Genomic DNA, 23,158 nt, shown 5'->3' with positions numbered 1-23,158 from the left:
TTACAGTGAAATGCTGAATACAACAGGTGTAGTAGACCTTACAGTGAAATGCTGAATACAACAGGTGTAGTAGACCTTACAGTGAAATGCTGAATACAACAGGTGTAGTAGACCTTACAGTGAAATGCTGAATACAACAGGTGTAGTAGACCTTACAGTGAAATGCTGAATACAACAGGTGTAGTAGACCTTACAGTGAAATGCTGAATACAACAGGTGTAGTAGACCTTACAGTGAAATGCTGAATACAACAGGTGTAGGAGACCTTACAGTGAAATGCTGAATACAACAGGTGTAGTAGACCTTACAGTGAAATGCTGAATACAACAGGTGTAGGAGACCTTACAGTGAAATGCTGAATACAACAGGTGTAGTAGACCTTACAGTGAAATGCTGAATACAACAGGTGTAGTAGACCTCACAGTGAAATGCTGAATAGAACAGGTGTATTCAATGTGGAGGCTATATACAGGGGGTACCGGTACAGAGTCAATGTGGAGGCTATATACAGGGGGGTACCGGTACAGAGTCAATGTGGAGGCTATATACAGGGGGTACCGGTACAGAGTCAATGTAGAGGCTATATACAGGGGGTACCGGTACAGAGTCAATGTGGAGGCTATATACAGGGTATTACGGTACAGAGTCAATGTGGAGGCTATATACAGGGGGTACCGGTACAGAGTCAATGTGGAGGCTATATACAGGGGGTACCGGTACAGAGTCAATGTGGAGGCTATATACAGGGGGTACCGGTACAGAGTCAATATGGAGGCTATATACAGGGGGTACCGGTACAGAGTCAATGTGGAGGCTATATACAGGGGGTACCGGTACATAGTCAATGTGGAGACTATATACAGGGGGTACCAGTACAGAGTCAATGTGGAGGCTATATACAGGGTGTTACGGTACAGAGTCAATGTAGAGGCTATATACAGGGGGTACCGGTACAGAGTCAATGTGGAGGCTATATACAGGGTATTACGGTACAGAGTCAATGTGGAGGCTATATACAGGGGGTACTGGTACAGAGTCAATGTGGAGGCTATATACAGGGGGTACTGGTACAGAGTTAATGTGGAGGCTATATACAGGGTATTACGGTACAGAGTCAAAGTGGAGGCTATATACAGGGTATTACGGTACAGAGTCAATGTGGAGGCTATATACAGGGGGTACCAGTACAGAGTCAATGTGGAGGCTATATACAGGGGGTACTGGTACAGAGTCAATGTGGAGGCTATATACAGGGGGTACTGGTACAGAGTCAATGTGGAGGCTATATACAGGGGGTACTGGTACAGAGTCAATGTGGAGGCTATATACAGGGGGTACTGGTACAGAGTCAATGTGGAGGCTATATACAGGGGGTACCAGTACAGAGTCAATGTGGAGGCTATATACAGGGTGTTACGGTACAGAGTCAATGTGGAGGCTATATACAGGGGGTACTGGTACAGAGTTAATGTGGAGGCTATATACAGGGTGTTACGGTAAAGAGTCAATGTGGAGGCTATATACAGGGTGTACCGGTACAGAGTTAATGTGGAGGCTATATACAGGGTGTTACGGTACAGAGTCAATGTGGAGACTATATACAGGGGGTACTGGTACAGAGTTAATGTGGAGGCTATATACAGGGTATTACGGTACAGAGTCAATGTGGAGGCTATATACAGGGTATTACGGTACAGAGTCAATGTGGAGGCTATATACAGGGGGTACCAGTACAGAGTCAATGTGGAGGCTATAATCAGGGTATTACGGTACAGAGTCGATGTGGAGGCTATATACAGGGGGTACTGGTACAGAGTCAATGTGGAGGCTATATACAGGGGGTACTGGTACAGAGTCAATGTGGAGGCTATATACAGGGGGTACTGGTACAGAGTCAATGTGGAGGCTATATACAGGGGGTACCAGTACAGAGTCAATGTGGAGGCTATATACAGGGTGTTACGGTACAGAGTCAATGTGGAGGCTATATACAGGGGGTACTGGTACAGAGTTAATGTGGAGGCTATATACAGGGTGTTACGGTAAAGAGTCAATGTGGAGGCTATATACAGGGTGTACCGGTACAGAGTCAATGTGGAGGCTATATACAGGGTGTTACGGTACAGAGTCAATGTGGAGACTATATACAGGGGGTACTGGTACAGAGTCAATGTGGAGGCTATATACAGGGTATTACGGTACAGAGTCAATGTGGAGGCTATATACAGGGGGTACCGGTACAGAGTCAATGTGGAGGCTATATACAGGGTATTACGGTACAGAGTCAATGTGGTGGCTATATACAGGGGGTACCGGTACAGAGTCAATGTGGTGGCTATATACAGGGGGTACCGGTACAGAGTCAATGTGGAGGCTATATACAGGGGGTACCGGTACAGAGTCAATGTGGAGGCTATATACTGGGGGTACCGGTACAGAGTCAATGTGGAGGCTATATACAGGGGGTACCGGTACAGAGTCAATGTGGAGGCTATATACAGGTGTTACGGTACAGAGTCAATGTGGAGGCTATATACAGGGGGTACTGGTACAGAGTTAATGTGGAGGCTATATACAGGGGGTACTGGTACAGAGTCAATGTGGAGGCTATATACAGGGGGTACCAGTACATAGTCAATGTGGAGGCTATATACAGGGGGTACCGGTACAGAGTCAATGTGGAGGCTATATACAGGGGGTACCGGTACAATGTGGAGGCTATATACTGGGGGCACCGGTACAGAGTCAATGTGGAGGCTATATACTGGGGGCACCGGTACAGAGTCAATGTGGAGGCTATATACAGGGGGTACCGGTACAGAGTCAATGTGGAGGCTATATACAGGGGGTACCAGTACAGAGTCAATGTGGAGGCTATATACAGGGTATTACGGTACAGAGTCAATGTGGAGGCTATATACAGGGGGTACCGGTACAATGTGGAGGCTATATACAGGGGGTACCGGTACAATGTGGAGGCTATATACAGGGGGTACCGGTACAGAGTCAATGTGGAGGCTATATACTGGGGGTACCGGTACAGAGTCAATGTGGAGGCTATATACAGGGGGTACTGGTACAGAGTCAATGTGGAGGCTATATACAGGGGGTACCGGTACAGAGTCAATGTGGAGGTTATATACAGGGTGTTACGGTACAGAGTCAATGTGGAGGCTATATACAGGGGGTACCGGTACAGAGTCAATGTGTGGGGCCACCGGTTAGTTGAGGTAGTATGTACATGTAGGTAGAGTTATTAAAGTGACTATACATAGATGAGAGAGTAGCAGTGGTGTAAAGAGGGGGTGAGAGGACAGGACAGTAGAGAGCGTGTGTAGGAAGAAAGATATGAAAACAGAGAGAGAGAAATATGTGCAGGGGAGATAGATACAATATTTATGGGAGGAGAGAGAGAGAGGTTAGATTCTGAAGTCCCGGGAGGACATTGGGTGGACATGTGAGTTGACCCGGAAACACTTGTGGCCCTAAAGCCTCCTCCACTTAGACTGCCAGAAGGCTTGTGGCCCTAAAGCCTCCTCCACTTAGACTGCCAGAAGGCTTGTGGCCCTAAAGCCTCCTCCACTTAGAGGAGCCACAACACTTGTGCACCTCACCTGTCTCTCCTCTCCACACCTGAGGTCTGTCAGATAGTACACATCCCAGCATCCGAGAGACTAATCCCACACATTCAGCAGAAGCATTAGAGAGACTAATCCCACACCTTCAACGGTAAACAGAACCGCCGTTTGTGGACCTTTATCTATCGTGGAAAAATGCACTGAACACATACCTCTAGTCACACACACACACACACACACACACACACACACACACACACACACACACACACACACACACACACACTTGCCCCTCTCCCTGCCTGTTCGAGAGATAGAGACAGACAGCAACAGAGAGAGAGAAACAGGGAAGAATAGAGATGAAGAAGAAGAGCGAGAGAGAGTGCGGGAGGGAGAGGAAGAATGAGATATAGAGATAGCAACAGAGAAGAGAGGGAGGTGAGATTCAACTATCTGCCACCATAAGGTTAGTTCTGACAGTTCTGATACCCACGCATGTTCTGTTCTGTACTGGCCCTGTGATGTTCTGTTCTGGCCCTGTGATGTTCTGTTCTGTTCTGGCCCTGTGATGTACTGTACTGGCCCTGTGATGTTCTGTTCTGTACTGGCCCTGTGATGTTCTGTTCTGGCCCTGTGATGTTCTGTTCTGTACTGGCCCTGTGATGTTCTGTACTGGCCCTGTGATGTACTGTACTGGCCCTGTGATGTTCTGTTCTGGCCCTGTGATGTTCTGTTCTGTACTGGCCATGTGATGTTCTGTTCTGGCACTGTGATGTTCTGTTCTGTACTGGCCCTGTGATGTTCTGTTCTGGCCCTGTGATGTTCTGTTCTGTACTGGCCCTGTGATGTTCTGTTCTGTACTGGCCATGTGATGTTCTGTACTGGCCCTGTGATGTTCTGTTCTGTACTGGCCCTGTGATGTTCTGTACTGGCCCTGTGATGTTCTGTTCTGTACTGGCCCTGTGATGTTCTGTACTGGCCCTGTGATGTTCTGTTCTGTACTGGCCCTGTGATGTTCTGTACTGGCCCTGTGATGTTCTGTACTGGCCCTGTGATGTTCTGTACTGGCCCTGTGATGTTCTGTTCTGGCCCTGTTATGTTCTGTTCTGGCCCTGTGATGTTCTGTTCTGGCCCTGTGATGTTCTGTTCTGTTCTGGCCCTGTGATGTTCTGTTCTGTACTGGCCCTGTGATGTTCTGTACTGTACTGGCCCAGTGATGTTCTGTACTGGCCCTGTTCTGTTCTGTACTGGCCCTGTGATGTTCTGTACTGTACTGGCCCTGTGATGTTCTGTACTGGCCCTGTTCTGTTCTGTACTGGCCCTGTGATGTTCTGTACTGTACTGGCCCTGTGATGTTCTGTACTGTACTGGCCCAGTGATGTTCTGTTCTGTACTGGCCCTGTGATGTTCTGTACTGGCCCTGTGATGTTCTGTTCTGTACTGGCCCTGTGATGTTCTGTACTGGCCCTGTGATGTTATGTTCTGTACTGACCCTGTTCTGTACTGTACTGGCCCTGTGATGTTCTGTACTGTACTGGCGCTGTGATGTTCTGTACTGTACTGGCCCTGTGATGTTCTGTACTGGCCCTGTGATGTTCTGTACTGTACTGGCCCTGTGATGTTCTGTACTGGCCCTGTGATGTTCTGTTCTGTACTGGCCCTGTGATGTTCTGTACTGGCCCTGTGATGTTCTGTACTGGCCCTGTGATGTTCTGTACTGGCCCTGTGATGTTCTGTTCTGGCCCTGTGATGTTCTGTTCTGGCCCTGTGATGTTCTGTTCTGGCCCTGTGATGTTCTGTACTGGCCCTGTGATGTTCTGTTCTGGCCCTGTGATGTTCTGTACTGGCCCTGTGATGTTCTGTTCTGGCCCTGTGATGTTCTGTACTGGCCCTGTGATGTTCTGTACTGGCCCTGTGATGTTCTGTACTGGCCCTGTGATGTTCTGTACTGGCCCTGTGATGTTCTGTACTGGCCCTGTGATGTTCTGTACTGGGGTAAATAAGATTTTTAATGAGAATTTTTGTTTGGTCCCCACATGGATAGTAATTTTTGTTCTTTTTTTACCTTTATTTAACTTGGCAAGTCAGTTAAGAACAAATTCTTATTTTCAATGACGGCCTAGGAACAGTGGGTCAACTGCCTGTTCAGGGGCAGAACGACAGACCTTGTCAGCACGGAGATTCGAACTTGCAACCTTTCGGTTACTAGTCCAACGCTCTAACCACTAGGCACATGTGTCTGTGTAGGGCCAGCTCCAGTCCCAACCTCGCTCTAACCACTAGGCACGTGTGTCTGTGTGGGGCCAGCTCCAGTCCCAACCTCGCTCTAACCACTAGGCACGTGTGTCTGTGTGGGGCCAGCTCCAGTCCCAACCTCGCAGCAAAACATTTTGTGCCTCCCCCTTTTGACGGTGGAGAGAAATGTGTTTTATTACTAACAGAAACTCCAGCACAGGGTAGAAGTTCAGATCAGTCTGTCAGGAGCCCAATCTATGGACATCTATTTATTCAGATCAGTCTGTTAGGAGCCCCAGTCTATGGACATCTATTTATTCAGAGCCCCAGTCTATGGACATCTATTTATTCAGATCAGTCTGTCAGGAGCCCCAGTCTATGGACATCTATTTATTCAGAGCCCCAGTCTATGGACATCTATTTATTCAGATCAGTCTGTTAGGAGCCCCAGTCTATGGACATCTATTTATTCAGATCAGTCTGTCAGGAGCCCCAGTCTATGGACATCTATTTATTCAGATCAGTCTGTCAGGAGCCCCAGTCTATGGACATCTATTTATTCAGATCAGTCTGTCAGGAGCCCCAGTCTATGGACATCTATTTATTCAGATCAGTCTGTCAGGAGCCCCAGTCTATGGACATCTATTTATTCAGATCAGTCTGTTAGGAGCCCCAATCTATGGACATCTATTTATTTCATGCATTTTTATTTAACAAGCCAGTGAAGTAACACATTCTTATGTACAATGACGGCCTACACCGGCCAACCACGGACGACGCTGGGCCAATTGTGCGCCGCCCTATGTGAATCCTAATCACGGCTGGTTGTGATGCAGCCTGGATTCGAACCAGGGTGGCTGTAGTGACGCCTCTAGCACCGAGATGTAGTGCCTTAGACCGCTGCGCCACTCGGGAGCCTGTAAGAGGGAGAGCTCCAAGAGGGAGAGCTCCAAGAGGGAGAGCTCCAAGAGGGAGAGCTCCAATCCTAGTCCTGGACAAAAAAAATGTAGAATCTCTATTGAGAGAAACACACACACACACACACACACTCTCTTTAGTTGTCTTAAAGGGGAGGATGAAACTATTAGGTGGTGGTAAGGAGGTGAGAGGGTCTTAAAGGGGAGGATGACACTATTAGGTGGTGGTAAGGAGGTGAGAGGATCTTAAAGGGGAGGATGACACTATTAGGTGGTGGTAAGGAGGTGAGAGGATCTTAAAGGGGAGGATGAAACTATTAGGTGGTGGTAAGGAGGTGAGAGGATCTTAAAGGGGAGGATGACACTATTAGGTGGTGGTAAGGAGGTGAGAGGATCTTAAAGGGGAGGATGACACTATTAGGTGGGGGTAAGGAGGTGAGAGAGTTTTATTGGGGAAGATGGAGGATTAAAGTTGCATTCAGATTTGTAAGTCGCTCTGGATAAGAGCGTCTGCTAAATGACTTAAATGTAAATTTATGATTCATTAAAAGCTAACCGTAATCTGGATTCATCTTTAATCCGTCCACTTTAAAAATAGAATCCTAACCCTTACCATTCCATTTTAAAGCTCGAATCCTAACCCTTACCATTCCATTTTAAAGCTCGAATCCTAACCCTTACCATTCCATTTTAAAGCTCGAATCCTAACCCTTACCATTCCATTTTAAAGCTCGAATCCTAACCCTTACCATTCCATTTTAAAAATAGAATCCTAACCCTTACCATTCCATTTTAAAAATAGAATCCTAACCCTTACCATTCCATTAAAAAAATAGAATCCTAACCCTTACCATTCCATTTTAAAAATAGAATCCTAACCCTTACCATTCCATTTAAAAAATAGAATCCTAACCCTTACCATTCCATTTTAAAAATAGAATCCTAACACTTACCATTCCATTTTAAAAATAGAATCCTAACCATAATCCTTCCATTTTAATTATCGGAAGGCCTTCCTTCTTCTTTTTTATTTGTTGACTAACATGTTTACATTTCATATTTTATCGATATCGTCGGTGTGGAGATCACAAATAGAGGTGGTTATTGAAGTCTTGTCAACTCTTCGAGAACAGGAAGGAGGATGGAGGACTAAATCTGTCATCAGACCAATGATTCATTACGGGCAAAACAGTAATTCTTTCAGCTAATGCTTGTTCCTCCACCATTAACTTCTTTATCCCCTCTGAGTGGTCCAGCAGGTTACCATGGAGTTACCAACTGGCGTTACCATGGTGACTCGTGACTCATGGTTAAAACGTATTGGAAAATGAATACCTGTTTGGAGATGCATCACAATTGCTAAGTATAAACACAACTGGAGACACTCTTGACATTTTTGGAGACAGTATTGAAAAGGCAGCACTACTGGTAATAAAATAATAAAATAAAATCTCCGGGAATAACTGTTTTATACACATAAAAAAACAGGTAGAACACTGTTGTATACTTTTTAATACAAAATATCTATTATATTTGTCTTGGATCCTAAATCTCTCGTTCCCAAACGTTGTGATTTTCCTTTGCCAACCTGTTCCTCTGTTGGCTGCATCCCAAGTGGCACCGTATTTCCGATATGCAACACAGTGCAGAAAGTATTCAGACCCCTTGACTTTTTCCACATGTTTTGTTACATACACACCTGTCTATATTAAGGTCCCATAGTTGACAGTGCAGGTCAGAGCAAACACCAAGCCATGAGGAATTGTCTGTAGAGCTCCGAGACAGGATTGTGTCGAGGCACAGATCTGGGGAAGGGTACCAAAACATTTCTGCAGCATTGAAGGTCCCCAGAACACAGTGGCCTCCATCATTCTTAAATGGAAGAAGTTTGGAAGCACCAAGACTCTTCTTAGAGCTGGCTGCCTGACCAAACTGATAAAATCGGGGGAGAAGGTCAGGAAGGTGACCAAGAACCCGATGGTCACTCTGACAGAGCTCCAGAGTTCCTCTGTGGAGATGGGAGAACCTTCCAGAAGGACAACCATCTCTGCAACACTCCACCAATCAGGCCTTTATGGTAGAGTGGCCAGACAGAAGCCACTCCTCAGTAAAAGGCACATGACAGCCCTCTTGGACTTTGCCAAATGGCGCCTAAAGGATTCTAAGCACACAGTCAGGACAACACTTCGGGACAGGTCTTTGAATGTCCTTGAGTGGCCCAGCTAGAGCCCGGACTTGAACCCGATCTAACATCTTGGAAAGACCTGAAAATAGAGAAGAATGGGAGAAACTCCACAAAAATAGGTGTGCCAAGCTTGTAGCGTCATACCCAAGAAGACTTGAGGCAGTAATCGCTGCCAAAGGTGCTTCAACAAAGTACTGAGTAAAGGGTCTGAATACTTATGTAAATGTAATATTTCCGTTTTTTTATTTTTAATAAATTTGCAAACATTTCTAAACCTGTTTTTGCTTTGTCATTATGGGATATTGTGATGTCATTGTGGGGTATTGTGATGTCATTGTGGGGTATTGTGATGTCATTATGGGGTATTGTGATGTCATTATGGGGTATTGTGATGTCATTGTGGGGTATTGTGATGTCATTATGGGGTATTGTGATGTCATTGTGGGGTATTGTGATGTCATTATGGGGTATTGTGATGTCATTATGGGATATAGTGTGTAGATTGATGAGGGGGAAAAAACTATTGAATCCATTTTAGAATAAAAGTCTCGAATGTAAAAAATGTGTAAAAAAGTATCTGAATAGCTTCCGAATGCCCTGTATTCTCTATGGGCCCTTGTCAGAAGTAGTATGTAGGTAATAGGGTGCCATTTTGGAAAGTAGAATGAGTCAGCTGTTTTCTTTCTGACTGATGAGTCCAATAACATATTTACACCTAACAGGGTTTTCCTCAGTATTAAGGCTCGTTCAATTCTTCTTGTTGAACCGTGTGTTTGTCTAGCAGCTCTCTTGTATATCTCCATAAAAAATGATGCTGGTTCATGATTTCGACAGGCTGAGAAAAGTTGTCCGCCTGTCTGTTTCATCCCGACTCCCGACAGCTGTAGATCAATTTGAATATTGAAACAATGTTGCAAATGTCAGAGACATCTCCGCTGTTGAAAACTAAATGTTAGTCTGAAAGTAATGTGAGATAATGTCGAGAAGTTTTTCATACTGAAGATCAAGTTTATAAATTGCCTGGCTGGGCTGATGAGACAGTGGATTGCACAGTCAGACGGAACAGAGTAAATAGGCATTTTAACGTCATTTTAACGTTGGCGGTAACTTCCGCGGAATAGACACTGGAATGTGGTTTTAACCAATCAGCATTGAGGATTAGACCCACCCGTTGTATAAAGTCCTACATCTACATGATCCATGCTCTCTGATTATTCTATAACTAACATGCTTTATAAAAATCTGGGTTTTCTCAGAACAACCAGAATGATCTATTGCCAATAAGCACAAACTCATGCACACACACATGCACCCCCCCCCACACACACACGCACACACACACAAACACACGCACACACACACAAACACACTTTCAAGCGTCACATGAAATAGCAGCAATTGTCTATACACTCTCAGCCATGGTTCAACACTGAGTATGGGTCTATATACCCTCAGCCGGGGTTCAACACTGAGTATCGGTCTATATACCCTCAGCCGGGGTTCCACACTGAGTATGGGTCTATATACCCTCAGCCGGGGTTCCACACTGAGTATGGGTCTATATACCCTCAGCCGGGGTTCCACACTGAGTATGGGTCTATATACCCTCAGCCGGGGTTCCACACTGAGTATGGGTCTATATACCCTCAGCCGGGGTTCCACACTGAGTATGGGTCTATATACCCTCAGCCGGGGTTCCACACTGAGTATGGGTCTATATACCCTCAGCCGGGGTTCAACACTGAGTATGGGTCTATATACCCTCAGCCGGGGTTCCACACTGAGTATGGGTCTATATACCCTCAGCCGGGGTTCAACACTGAGTATGGGTCTATATACCCTCAGCCATGGTTCAACACTGAGTTTGGGTCCTGAAGTAAAGGAGTTCATGAGTTGTTGGTATGCCCCGGGTCACAGAGTTCTTCTCGGAAGGAAAGAATGTTCTCAGCTGTAACTCATCTCCCTTTGTCTGGCGAGGAGCTGTGGTTCATACGGAATGCTCAGGTGGACCGTGTCGTTCTGGACATGTGAAGACCACCTGGGGGTCAACATGCCTGGGGATTTGGTTGGGCCAATAAATGTGTGTCATCCTCCCTCCTCTCTCACTGGAGGACAGTGGGAAACACTGGTGTTCTGTCATCCTCTCTAACCTCTCACTGGAGGACAGTGGGAAACACTGGTGTTCTGTCATCCTCTCTAACCTCTAACTGGAGGACAGTGGGAAACACTGGTGTTCTGTCATCCTCTCTAACATCTAACTGGAGGACAGTGGGAAACACTGGTGTGCTGTCATCCTCTCTAACCTCTCACTGGAGGACAGTGGGAAACACTGGTGTTCTGTCATCCTCTCTAACCTCTCACTGGAGGACAGTGGGAAACACTGGTGTTCTGTCATCCTCCCTCCTCTCTCACTGGAGGACATGGGAAACACTGGTGTTCTGTCATCCTCCCTCCTCTCTAACTGGAGGACAGTGGGAAACACTGGTGTTCTGTCATCCTCCCTCCTCTCTCACTGGGGGACAGTGGGAAACACTGGTGTTCTGTCATCCTCCCTCCTCTCTCACTGGAGGACATGGGAAACACTGGTGTTCTGTCATCCTCCCTCCTCTCTCACTGGAGGACAGTGGGAAACACTGGTGTTCTGTCATCCTCCCTCCTCTCTCACTGGAGGACAGTTGGAAACACGGGTGTTCTGTCATCCTCTCTAACCTCTCACTGGAGGACAGTGGGAAACACTGGTGTTCTGTCATCCTCTCTAACCTCTCACTGGAGGACAGTGGGAAACACTGGTGTTCTGTCATCCTCCCTCCTCTCTCACTGGAGGACAGTGGGAAACACTGGTGTTCTGTCATCCTCCCTCCTCTCTCACTGGAGGACAGTGGGAAACACTGGTGTTCTGTCATCCTCTCTAACCTCTCACTGGAGGACAGTGGGAAACACTGGTGTTCTGTCATCCTCCCTCCTCTCTCACTGGAGGACAGTGGGAAACACTGGTGTTCTGTCATCCTCCCTCCTATCTCACTGGGGGACAGTGGGAAACACTGGTGTTCTGTCTTCCTCCCTCCTCTCTCACTGGAGGGCAGTGGGAAACACTGGTGTTCTGTCATCCTCCCTCCTCTCTCACTGGAGGACAGTGGGAAACACTGGTGTTCTGTCATCCTCCCTCTTCTCTCACTAGAGGACAGTGGGAAACACTAGTGTTCTGTCATCCTTTCTAACCTCTCACTGGAGGACAGTGGGAAACACTGGTGTTCTGTCATCCTCTCTAACCTCTCACTGGAGGACAGTGGGAAACACTGGTGTTCTGTCATCCTCCCTCCTCTCTAACTAGAGGACAGTGGGAAACACTGGTGTTCTGTCATCCTCCCTCCTCTCTCACTGGGGGACAGTGGGAAACACTGGTGTTCTGTCATCCTCCCTCCTCTCTCACTGGAGGACAGTGGGAAACACTGGTGTTCTGTCATCCTCCCTCCTCTCTCACTGGAGGACAGTGGGAAACACTGGTGTTCTGTCATCCTCCCTCCTCTCTCACTGGAGGACAGTGGGAAACACTGGCGTTCTGTCATCCTCCCTCCTCTCTAACTGGAGGACAGTGGGAAACACTGGTGTTCTGTCATCCTCCCTCCTCTCTCACTGGAGGACAGTGGGAAACACTGGTGTTCTGTCATCCTCTCTAACCTCTCACTGGAGGACAGTGGGAAACACTGGTGTTCTGTCATCCTCCCTCCTCTCTCACTGGAGGGCAGTGGGAAACACTGGTGTTCTGTCATCCTCCCTCCTCTCTCACTGGAGGACAGTGGGAAACACTGGTGTTCTGTCATCCTCCCTCTTCTCTCACTGGAGGACAGTGGGAAACACTGGTGTTCTGTCATCCTCTCTAACCTCTCACTGGAGGACAGTGGGAAACACTGGTGTTCTGTCATCCTCCCTCCTCTCTAACTGGAGGACAGTGGGAAACACTGGTGTTCTGTCATCCTCCCTCCTCTCTCACTGGGGGACAGTGGGAAACACTGGTGTTCTGTCTTCCTCCCTCCTCTCTCACTGGAGGGCAGTGGGAAACACTGGTGTTCTGTCATCCTCCCTCCTCTCTCACTGGAGGACAGTGGGAAACACTGGTGTTCTGTCATCCTCCCTCTTCTCTCACTAGAGGACAGTGGGAAACACTAGTGTTCTGTCATCCTTTCTAACCTCTCACTGGAGGACAGTGGGAAACACTGGTGTTCTGTCATCCTCTCTAACCTCTCACTGGAGGACAGTGGGAAACACTGGTGTTCTGTCATCCTCCCTCCTCTCTCACTGGAGGACAGTGGGAAACACTGGTGTTCTGTCATCCTCCCTCCTCTCTCACTGGAGGACAGTGGGAAACACTGGTGTTCTGTCATCCTCCCTCCTCTCTCACTGGAGGACAGTGGGAAACACTGGCGTTCTGTCATCCTCCCTCCTCTCTAACTGGAGGACAGTGGGAAACACTGGTGTTCTGTCATCCTCCCTCCTCTCTCACTGGAGGACAGTGGGAAACACTGGTGTTCTGTCATCCTCTCTAACCTCTCACTGGAGGACAGTGGGAAACACTGGTGTTCTGTCATCCTCCCTCCTCTCTCACTGGAGGGCAGTGGGAAACACTGGTGTTCTGTCATCCTCCCTCCTCTCTCACTGGAGGACAGTGGGAAACACTGGTGTTCTGTCATCCTCCCTCTTCTCTCACTGGAGGACAGTGGGAAACACTGGTGTTCTGTCATCCTCTCTAACCTCTCACTGGAGGACAGTGGGAAACACTGGTGTTCTGTCATCCTCCCTCCTCTCTAACTGGAGGACAGTGGGAAACACTGGTGTTCTGTCATCCTCCCTCCTCTCTCACTGGGGGACAGTGGGAAACACTGGTGTTCTGTCATCCTCCCTCCTCTCTCACTGGAGGACATGGGAAACACTGGTGTTCTGTCATCCTCCCTCCTCTCTCACTGGAGGACAGTGGGAAACACTGGTGTTCTGTCATCCTCCCTCCTCTCTCACTGGAGGACAGTGGGAAACACTGGTGTTCTGTCATCCTCCCTCCTCTCTCACTGGAGGACAGTGGGAAACACTGGTGTTCTGTCATCCTCTCTAACCTCTCACTGGAGGAGGACAGTGGGAAACACTGGTGTTCTGTCATCCTCCCTCCTCTCTCACTGGAGGACAGTGGGAAACACTGGTGTTCTGTCATCCTCTCTAACCTCTCACTGGAGGACAGTGGGAAACACTGGTGTTCTGTCATCCTCTCTAACCTCTCACTGGAGGACAGTGGGAAACACTGGTGTTCTGTCATCCTCCCTCCTCTCTCACTGGAGGGCAGTGGGAAACACTGGTGTTCTGTCATCCTCCCTCCTCTCTCACTGGAGGACAGTGGGAAACACTGGTGTTCTGTCATCCTCCCTCTTCTCTCACTGGAGGACAGTGGGAAACACTGGTGTTCTGTCATCCTCTCTAACCTCTCACTGGAGGACAGTGGGAAACACTGGGGTTCTGTCATCCCCTCTAACCTCTCACTATAGGACAGTGGGAAACACTGGTGTTCTGTCATCCTCCCTCCTCTCTAACTGGAGGACAGTGGGAAACACTGGTGTTCTGTCATCCTCCCTCCTCTCTCACTGGGGGACAGTGGGAAACACTGGTGTTCTGTCATCCTCCCTCCTCTCTCACTGGAGGACATGGGAAACACTGGTGTTCTGTCATCCTCCCTCCTCTCTAACTGGAGGACAGTGGGAAACACTGGTGTTCTGTCATCCTCCCTCTTCTCTCACTGGAGGACAGTGGGAAACACTGGTGTTCTGTCATCCTCCCTCCTCTCTCACTGGAGGACAGCGGGAAACACTGGTGTTCTGTCATCCTCCCTCCTCTCTCACTGGAGGACAGTGGAAAACACTGGTGTTCTGTCATCCTCTCTAACCTCTCACTGGAGGACAGTGGGAAACACTGGTGTTCTGTCATCCTCCCTCCTCTCTCACTGGAGGACAGTGGGAAACACTGGTGTTCTGTCATCCTCCCTCCTCTCTCACTGGGGGACAGTGGGAAACACTGGTGTTCTGTCATCCTCTCTAACCTCTCACTGGAGGACAGTGGGAAACACTGGTGTTCTGTCATCCTCCCTCCTCTCTCACTGGAGGACAGTGGGAAACACTGGTGTTCTGTCATCCTCCCTCCTCTCTCACTGGAGGACAGTGGGAAACACTGGTGTTCTGTCATCCTCCCTCCTCTCTCACTGGAGGACAGTGGGAAACACTGGTGTTCTGTCATCCTCCCTCCCCTCTCACTGGAGGACAGTGGGAAACATTGGTGTTCTGTCATCCTCTCTAACCTCTCACTGGAGGACAGTGGGAAACACTGGTGTTCTGTCATCCTCCCTCCTCTCTCACTGGAGGACAGTGGGAAACACTGGTGTTCTGTCATCCTCCCTCCTCTCTCACTGGAGGACAGTGGGAAACACTGGTGTTCTGTCATCCTCTCTAACCTCTCACTGGAGGACAGTGGGAAACACTGGTGTTCTGTCATCCTCCCTCCTCTCTCACTGGAGGACAGTGGGAAACACTGGTGTTCTGTCATCCTCCCTCCTCTCTAACTGGAGGACAGTGGGAAACACTGGTGTTCTGACATCCTCCCTCCTCTCTCACTGGAGGCCAGTGGGAAACACTGGTGTTCTGTCATCCTCCCTCCTCTCTCACTGGAGGACAGTGGGAAACACTGGTGTTCTGTCATCCTCTCTAACCTCTCACTGGAGGACAGTGGGAAACACTGGTGTTCTGTCATCCTCTCTAACCTCTCACTGGAGGACAGTGGGAAACACTGGTGTTCTGTCATCCTCCCTCCTCTCTAACTGGAGGACAGTGGGAAACACTGGTGTTCTGTCATCCTCCCTCCTCTCTAACTGGAGGACAGTGGGAAACACTGGTGTTCTGTCATCCTCTCTAACCTCTAACTGGAGGACAGTGGGAAACACTGGTGTTCTGTCATCCTCTCTAACCTCTCACTGGAGGACAGTGGGAAACACTGGTGTTCTGTCATCCTCTCTAACCTCTAACTGGAGGACAGTGGGAAATACTGGTGTTCTGTCATCCTCTCTAACCTCTCACTGGAGGACAGTGGGAAACACTGGTGTTCTGTCATCCTCTCTAACCTCTCACTGGAGGACAGTGGGAAACACTGGTGTTCTGTCATCCTCTCTAACCTCTAACTGGAGGACAGTGGGAAACACTGGTGTTCTGTCATCCTCTCTAACCTCTCACTGGAGGACAGTGGCAAACACTGGTGTTCTGTCATCCTCTCTAACCTCTCACTGGAGGACAGTGGGAAACACTGGTGTACTGTCATCCTCTCTAACCTCTCACTGGAGGACAGTGGTAAACACTGGTGTTCTGTCATCCTCTCTAACCTCTAACTGGAGGACAGTGGGAAACACTGGTGTTCTGTCATCCTCTCTAACCTCTCACTGGAGGACAGTGGGAAACACTGGTGTTCTGTCATCCTCTCTAACCTCTAACTGGAGGACAGTGGGAAACACTGGTGTTCTGTCATCCTCTCTAACCTCTCACTGGAGGACAGTGGCAAACACTGGTGTTCTGTCATCCTCTCTAACCTCTCACTGGAGGACAGTGGGAAACACTGGTGTACTGTCATCCTCTCTAACCTCTCACTGGAGGACAGTGGGAAACACTGGTGTTCTGTCATCCTCTCTAACCTCTAACTGGAGGACAGTGGCAAACACTGGTGTTCTGTCATCCTCTCTAACCTCTCACTGGAGGACAGTGGGAAACACTGGTGTACTGTCATCCTCTCTAACCTCTCACTGGAGGACAGTGGGAAACACTGGTGTTCTGTCATCCTCTCTAACCTCTCACTGGAGGACAGTGGGAAACACTGGTGTTCTGTCATCCTCTCTAACCTCTCACTGGAGGACAGTGGGAAACACTGGTGTTCTGTCATACATCACTATGTCACATTTTCATTTACCTTTATTTAACTAGGCAAGTCAGTTAAAGAACAAATTCTTATTTTCAATGACGGCCTGGTTAACTGGTCTAGGAACAGTGGGTTAACTGGTCTAGGAACAGTGGGGTTAACTGGTCTAGGAACAGTGGGTTAACTGGTCTAGGAACAGTGGGTTAACTGGTCTAGGAACAGTAGGTTAACTGGTCTAGGAACAGTGGGTTAACTGGTCTAGGAACAGTGGGTTAACTGGTCTAGGAACAGTAGGTTAACTGGTCTAGGAACAGTGGGTTAACTGGTCTAGGAACAGTAGGTTAACTGGTCTAGGAACAGTGGTTTAACTGGTCTAGGAACAGTGGGTTAACTGGTCTAGGAACAGTGGGTTAACTGGTCTAGGAACAGTGGGGTTAACTGGTCTAGGAACAGTGGGTTAACTGGTCTAGGAACAGTGGGTTAACTGGTCTAGGAACAGTGGGTTAACTGGTCTAGGAACAGTGGGTTAACTGGTCTAGGAACAGTGGGTTAACTGGTCTAGGAACAGTGGGGTTAACTGGTCTAGGAACAGTGGGTTAACTGGTCTAGGAACAGTGGGTTAACTGGTCTAGGAACAGTGGGTTAACTGGTCTAGGAACAGTGGGTTAACTGCCTGTTCAGGGGCAGAACGACAGATTTGTACCTTGTCAGCCCGGTTACTAGTCCAACGCTCTTACCACTAGGCTACCCTGCCGCCCCCATTATACCATGCATGTGTGTGTGCCTACCAAGATCTTCTTGCTGGAGAGAGACCCCTTTGGCATCAACTCCACCGTCCTACAGAGTGTACCCTTCACTGATTGGTTGTGATCTGTACGGTCTGTACTGTGTGACCACTGTACAACCTGAAGACACAGAGGACTGCAGCCGAGACACGGGGAGCAGCGAAGAGGAAGAGGAGAGTGAAGAAGAGAAGCGAACACCGCTCTGCTTAAAGTTATACACAGACTGTCGGGGGGATGGAAGAACGACGCTGTCATTGGCTCACATTCCACAAATACGATCTTACAAAAGTTGATATTCATCGAATGAGAACGTTGAGAAAGTTCACGGCTTGAGTGAGGTCAGGGGTAGGGAGGGGGATGGTTAAACGGGAGACCCAGGCAGGCAGCATGTTGTCATCACGGTTTCTCGCCATTCACTCCGTCTGTGGCTTCGTCGTAGGAGTCAGTCAGAGGAAGTTAGAGGTCCGTACTAGACACTGGACTAGCTAGCTAGCTACTCTTCAGTTCTACCTAAAAATGCGGCACTCACTTTATGTGATGCTACGGCAGTCACGAGGCACCAGAAAGCACCACCACACTTCAATAGTAAATCATGAGTAGCCTATAACTTAGTCCTCCACACAGTCATGGTCATCTGTCATCTCTGTATTTCAGCATCTCTCCATCGTCAACCTCCAGACAGTTGGCATAATAAAATCTAAACATTGCATGCTAGCCAGCTAACATTAGCTAGCTAGCTTAGCCAACAACTAACCGTCAACTTCGGTCTTGAAAACATGCTATTCAGACTATAATAATAATAAGCTAAATCGATATCACTAGTTCATTCATAAAACAACGTTGGAAAAATTATAAGTAACTGTAGTCATTAGATGTGATGGTTAAACCCTGCTGTAGTCATTAGATGTGATGGTTAAACCCTGCTGTAGTCATTAGATGTGATGGTTAAACCCTGCTGTAGTTATTAGATGTGATGGTTAAACCCTGAAGTAGTCATTAGATGTGATGGTTAAACCCTGCTGTAGTCATTAGATGTGATGGTTAAACCCTGCTGTAGTCATTAGATGTGATGGTTAAACCCTGCTGTAGTCATTAGATGTGATGGTTAAACCCTGCTGTAGTTATTAGATGTGATGGTTAAACCCTGAAGTAGTCATTAGATGTGATGGTTAAACCCTGCTGTAGTCATTAGATGTGATGGTTAAACCCTGCTGTAGTTATTAGATGTGATGGTTAAACCCTGAAGTAGTCATTAGATGTGATGGTTAAACTCTGCTGTAGTCATTAGATGTGATGGTTAAACCCTGCTGTAGTTATTAGATGTGATGGTTAAACCCTGCTGTAGTTATTAGATGTGATGGTTAAACCCTGCTGTAGTCATTAGATGTGATGGTTAAACCCTGCTGTAGTTATTAGATGTGATGGTTAAACCCTGCTGTAGTTATTAGATGTGATGGTTAAACCCTGAAGTAGTCATTAGATGTGATGGTTAAACCCTGCTGTAGTCATTAGATGTGATGGTTAAACCCTGCTGTAGTTATTAGATGTGATGGTTAAACCCTGCTGTAGTTATTAGATGTGATGGTTAAACCCTGAAGTAGTCATTAGATGTGATGGTTAAACCCTGCTGTAGTCATTAGATGTGATGGTTAAACCCTGCTGTAGTTATTAGATGTGATGGTTAAACCCTGCTGTAGTTATTAGATGTGATGGTTAAACCCTGAAGTAGTCATTAGATGTGATGGTTAAACCCTGCTGTAGTCATTAGATGTGATGGTTAAACCCTGCTGTAGTTATTAGATGTGATGGTTAAACCCTGCTGTAGTTATTAGATGTGATGGTTAAACCCTGCTGTAGTCAATAGATGTGATGGTTAAACCCTGAAGTAGTCATTAGATGTGATGGTTAAACCCTGCTGTAGTCATTAGATGTGATGGTTAAACCCTGAAGTAGTCATTAGATGTGATGGTTAAACCCTGCTGTAGTTATTAGATGTGATGGTTAAACCCTGCTGTAGTTATTAGATGTGATGGTTAAACCCTGAAGTAGTCATTAGATGTGATGGTTAAACCCTGCTGTAGTCATTAGATGTGATGGTTAAACCCTGAAGTAGTCATTAGATGTGATGGTTAAACCCTGCTGTAGTCATTAGATGTGATGGTTAAACCCTGCTGTAGTTATTAGATGTGATGGTTAAACCCTGAAGTAGTCATTAGATGTGATGGTTAAACTCTGCTGTAGTCATTAGATGTGATGGTTAAACCCTGCTGTAGTTATTAGATGTGATGGTTAAACCCTGCTGTAGTTATTAGATGTGATGGTTAAACCCTGCTGTAGTCATTAGATGTGATGGTTAAACCCTGCTGTAGTTATTAGATGTGATGGTTAAACCCTGAAGTAGTCATTAGATGTGATGGTTAAACCCTGCTGTAGTCATTAGATGTGATGGTTAAACCCTGCTGTAGTTATTAGATGTGATGGTTAAACCCTGCTGTAGTTATTAGATGTGATGGTTAAACCCTGAAGTAGTCATTAGATGTGATGGTTAAACCCTGCTGTAGTCATTAGATGTGATGGTTAAACCCTGCTGTAGTTATTAGATGTGATGGTTAAACCCTGCTGTAGTTATTAGATGTGATGGTTAAACCCTGAAGTAGTCATTAGATGTGATGGTTAAACCCTGCTGTAGTCATTAGATGTGATGGTTAAACCCTGCTGTAGTTATTAGATGTGATGGTTAAACCCTGCTGTAGTTATTAGATGTGATGGTTAAACCCTGCTGTAGTCATTAGATGTGATGGTTAAACCCTGAAGTAGTCATTAGATGTGATGGTTAAACCCTGCTGTAGTCATTAGATGTGATGGTTAAACCCTGAAGTAGTCATTAGATGTGATGGTTAAACCCTGCTGTAGTTATTAGATGTGATGGTTAAACCCTGCTGTAGTTATTAGATGTGATGGTTAAACCCTGAAGTAGTCATTAGATGTGATGGTTAAACCCTGCTGTAGTCATTAGATGTGATGGTTAAACCCTGCTGTAGTTATTAGATGTGATGGTTAAACCCTGAAGTAGTCATTAGATGTGATGGTTAAACCCTGCTGTAGTCATTAGATGTGATGGTTAAACCCTGCTGTAGTTATTAGATGTGATGGTTAAACCCTGAAGTAGCCATTAGATGTGATGGTTAAACCCTGCTGTAGTTATTAGATGTGATGGTTAAACCCTGCTGTAGTCATTAGATGTGATGGTTAAACCCTGCTGTAGTTATTAGATGTGATGGTTAAACCCTGAAGTAGTCATTAGATGTGATGGTTAAACCCTGCTGTAGTTATTAGATGTGATGGTTAAACCCTGCTGTAGTTATTAGATGTGATGGTTAAACCCTGAAGTAGTCATTAGATGTGATGGTTAAACCCTGCTGTAGTCATTAGATGTGATGGTTAAACCCTGCTGTAGTTATTAGATGTGATGGTTAAACCCTGAAGTAGCCATTAGATGTGATGGTTAAACCCTGAAGTAGTCATTAGATGTGATGGTTAAACCCTGCTGTAGTCATTAGATGTGATGGTTAAACCCTGCTGTAGTTATTAGATGTGATGGTTAAACCCTGAAGTAGTCATTAGATGTGATGGTTAAACCCTGCTGTAGTCATTAGATGTGATGGTTAAACCCTGCTGTAGTTATTAGATGTGATGGTTAAACCCTGAAGTAGTCATTAGATGTGATGGTTAAACCCTGCTGTAGTCATTAGATGTGATGGTTAAACCCTGCTGTAGTTATTAGATGTGATGGTTAAACCCTGAAGTAGCCATTAGATGTGATGGTTAAACCCTGCTGTTGTCATTTCCTCTCCAGCTGGATGCAGACCGAGACGAGGAGGAAGTGTTTTGTGACATCAGCATGACAGTGGACAACAAGCTGTTTCCGTCCAAACAACCTGTCGCTGGTAAGAACAACTTATATACTATTTATCAATGACTCCTTCCTCCGCTCAAACCTCTGTCTTTGGAGGATGCACAGCTCTTATGATGAGCCCTTATTTGACCAGGTAGAGGTAGATTGACGGACAACATAGCTCTTATGATGAGCCCTTATTTGACCAGGTAGAGGTAGATTGACGGACAACATAGCTCTTATGATGAGCCCTTATTTGACCAGGTAGAGGTAGATTGACGGACAACATAGCTCTTATGATGAGCCCTTATTTGACCAGGTAGAGGTAGATTGACGGACAACATAGCTCTTATGATGAGCCCTTATTTGACCAGGTAGAGGTAGATTGACGGACAACATAGCTCTTATGATGAGCCCTTATTTGACCAGGTAGAGGTAGATTGACGGACAACATAGCTCTTATGATGAGCCCTTATTTGACCAGGTAGAGGTAGATTGACGGACAACATAGCTCTTATGATGAGCCCTTATTTGACCAGGTAGAGGTAGATTGACGGACAACATAGCTCTTATGATGAGCCCTTATTTGACCAGGTAGAGGTAGATTGACGGACAACATATGAGCTCTTATGATGAGCCCTTATTTGACCAGGTAGAGGTAGATTGACGGACAACATAGCTCTTATGATGAGCCCTTATTTGACCAGGTAGAGGTAGATTGACGGACAACATAGCTCTTATGATGAGCCCTTATTTGACCAGGTAGAGGTAGATTGACGGACAACATAGCTCTTATGATGAGCCCTTATTTGACCAGGTAGAGGTAGATTGACGGACAACATAGCTCTTATGATGAGCCCTTATTTGACCAGGTAGAGGTAGATTGACGGACAACATAGCTCTTATGATGAGCCCTTATTTGACCAGGTAGAGGTAGATTGACGGACAAACATAGCTCTTATGATGAGCCCTTATTTGACCAGGTAGAGGTAGATTGACGGACAACATAGCTCTTATGATGAGCCCTTATTTGACCAGGTAGAGGTAGATTGACGGACAACATAGCTCTTATGATGAGCCCTTATTTGACCAGGTAGAGGTAGATTGACGGACAACATAGCTCTTATGATGAGCCCTTATTTGACCAGGTAGAGGTAGATTGACGGACAACATAGCTCTTATGATGAGCCCTTATTTGACCAGGTAGAGGTAGATTGACGGACAACACAGCTCTTATGATGAGCCCTTATTTGACCAGGTAGAGGTAGATTGACGGACAACACAGCTCTTATGATGAGCCCTTATTTGACCAGGTAGAGGTAGATTGACGGACAACACAGCTCTTATGATGAGCCCTTATTTGACCAGGTAGAGGTAGATTGACGGACAACACAGCTCTTATGATGAGCCCTTATTTGACCAGGTAGAGGTAGATTGACGGACAACACAGCTCTTATGATGAGCCCTTATTTGACCAGGTAGAGGTAGATTGACGGACAACACAGCTCTTATGATGAGCCCTTATTTGACCAGGTAGAGGTAGATTGACGGACAACACAGCTCTTATGATGAGCCCTTATTTGACCAGGTAGAGGTAGATTGACGGACAACACAGCTCTTATGATGAGCCCTTA

General features: G+C 46.6%; 1 protein-coding gene across 1 annotated transcript in view; it reads left to right on the top strand.

Annotated features, from left to right (window-relative positions):
- Positions 1 to 23,158, top strand: part of LOC115127675 (adenylate kinase isoenzyme 5-like) — a 201,024-nt gene that overhangs the window by 113,050 nt on the left and 64,816 nt on the right. The window contains exon 7 of the mRNA XM_065006109.1: positions 21,486 to 21,576. Coding sequence (XP_064862181.1) covers positions 21,486 to 21,576 — 91 coding nt within the window. The remainder of the gene's footprint in view (positions 1 to 21,485; positions 21,577 to 23,158) is intronic.

Source organism: Oncorhynchus nerka, linkage group LG20 (genome assembly GCF_034236695.1).
Source record: "Oncorhynchus nerka isolate Pitt River linkage group LG20, Oner_Uvic_2.0, whole genome shotgun sequence".
Lineage (NCBI taxonomy): Eukaryota > Metazoa > Chordata > Actinopteri > Salmoniformes > Salmonidae > Oncorhynchus > Oncorhynchus nerka.
Note: the sequence above shows the minus strand (reverse complement) of the source record. Positions and strands in the feature narration are given on the sequence as shown.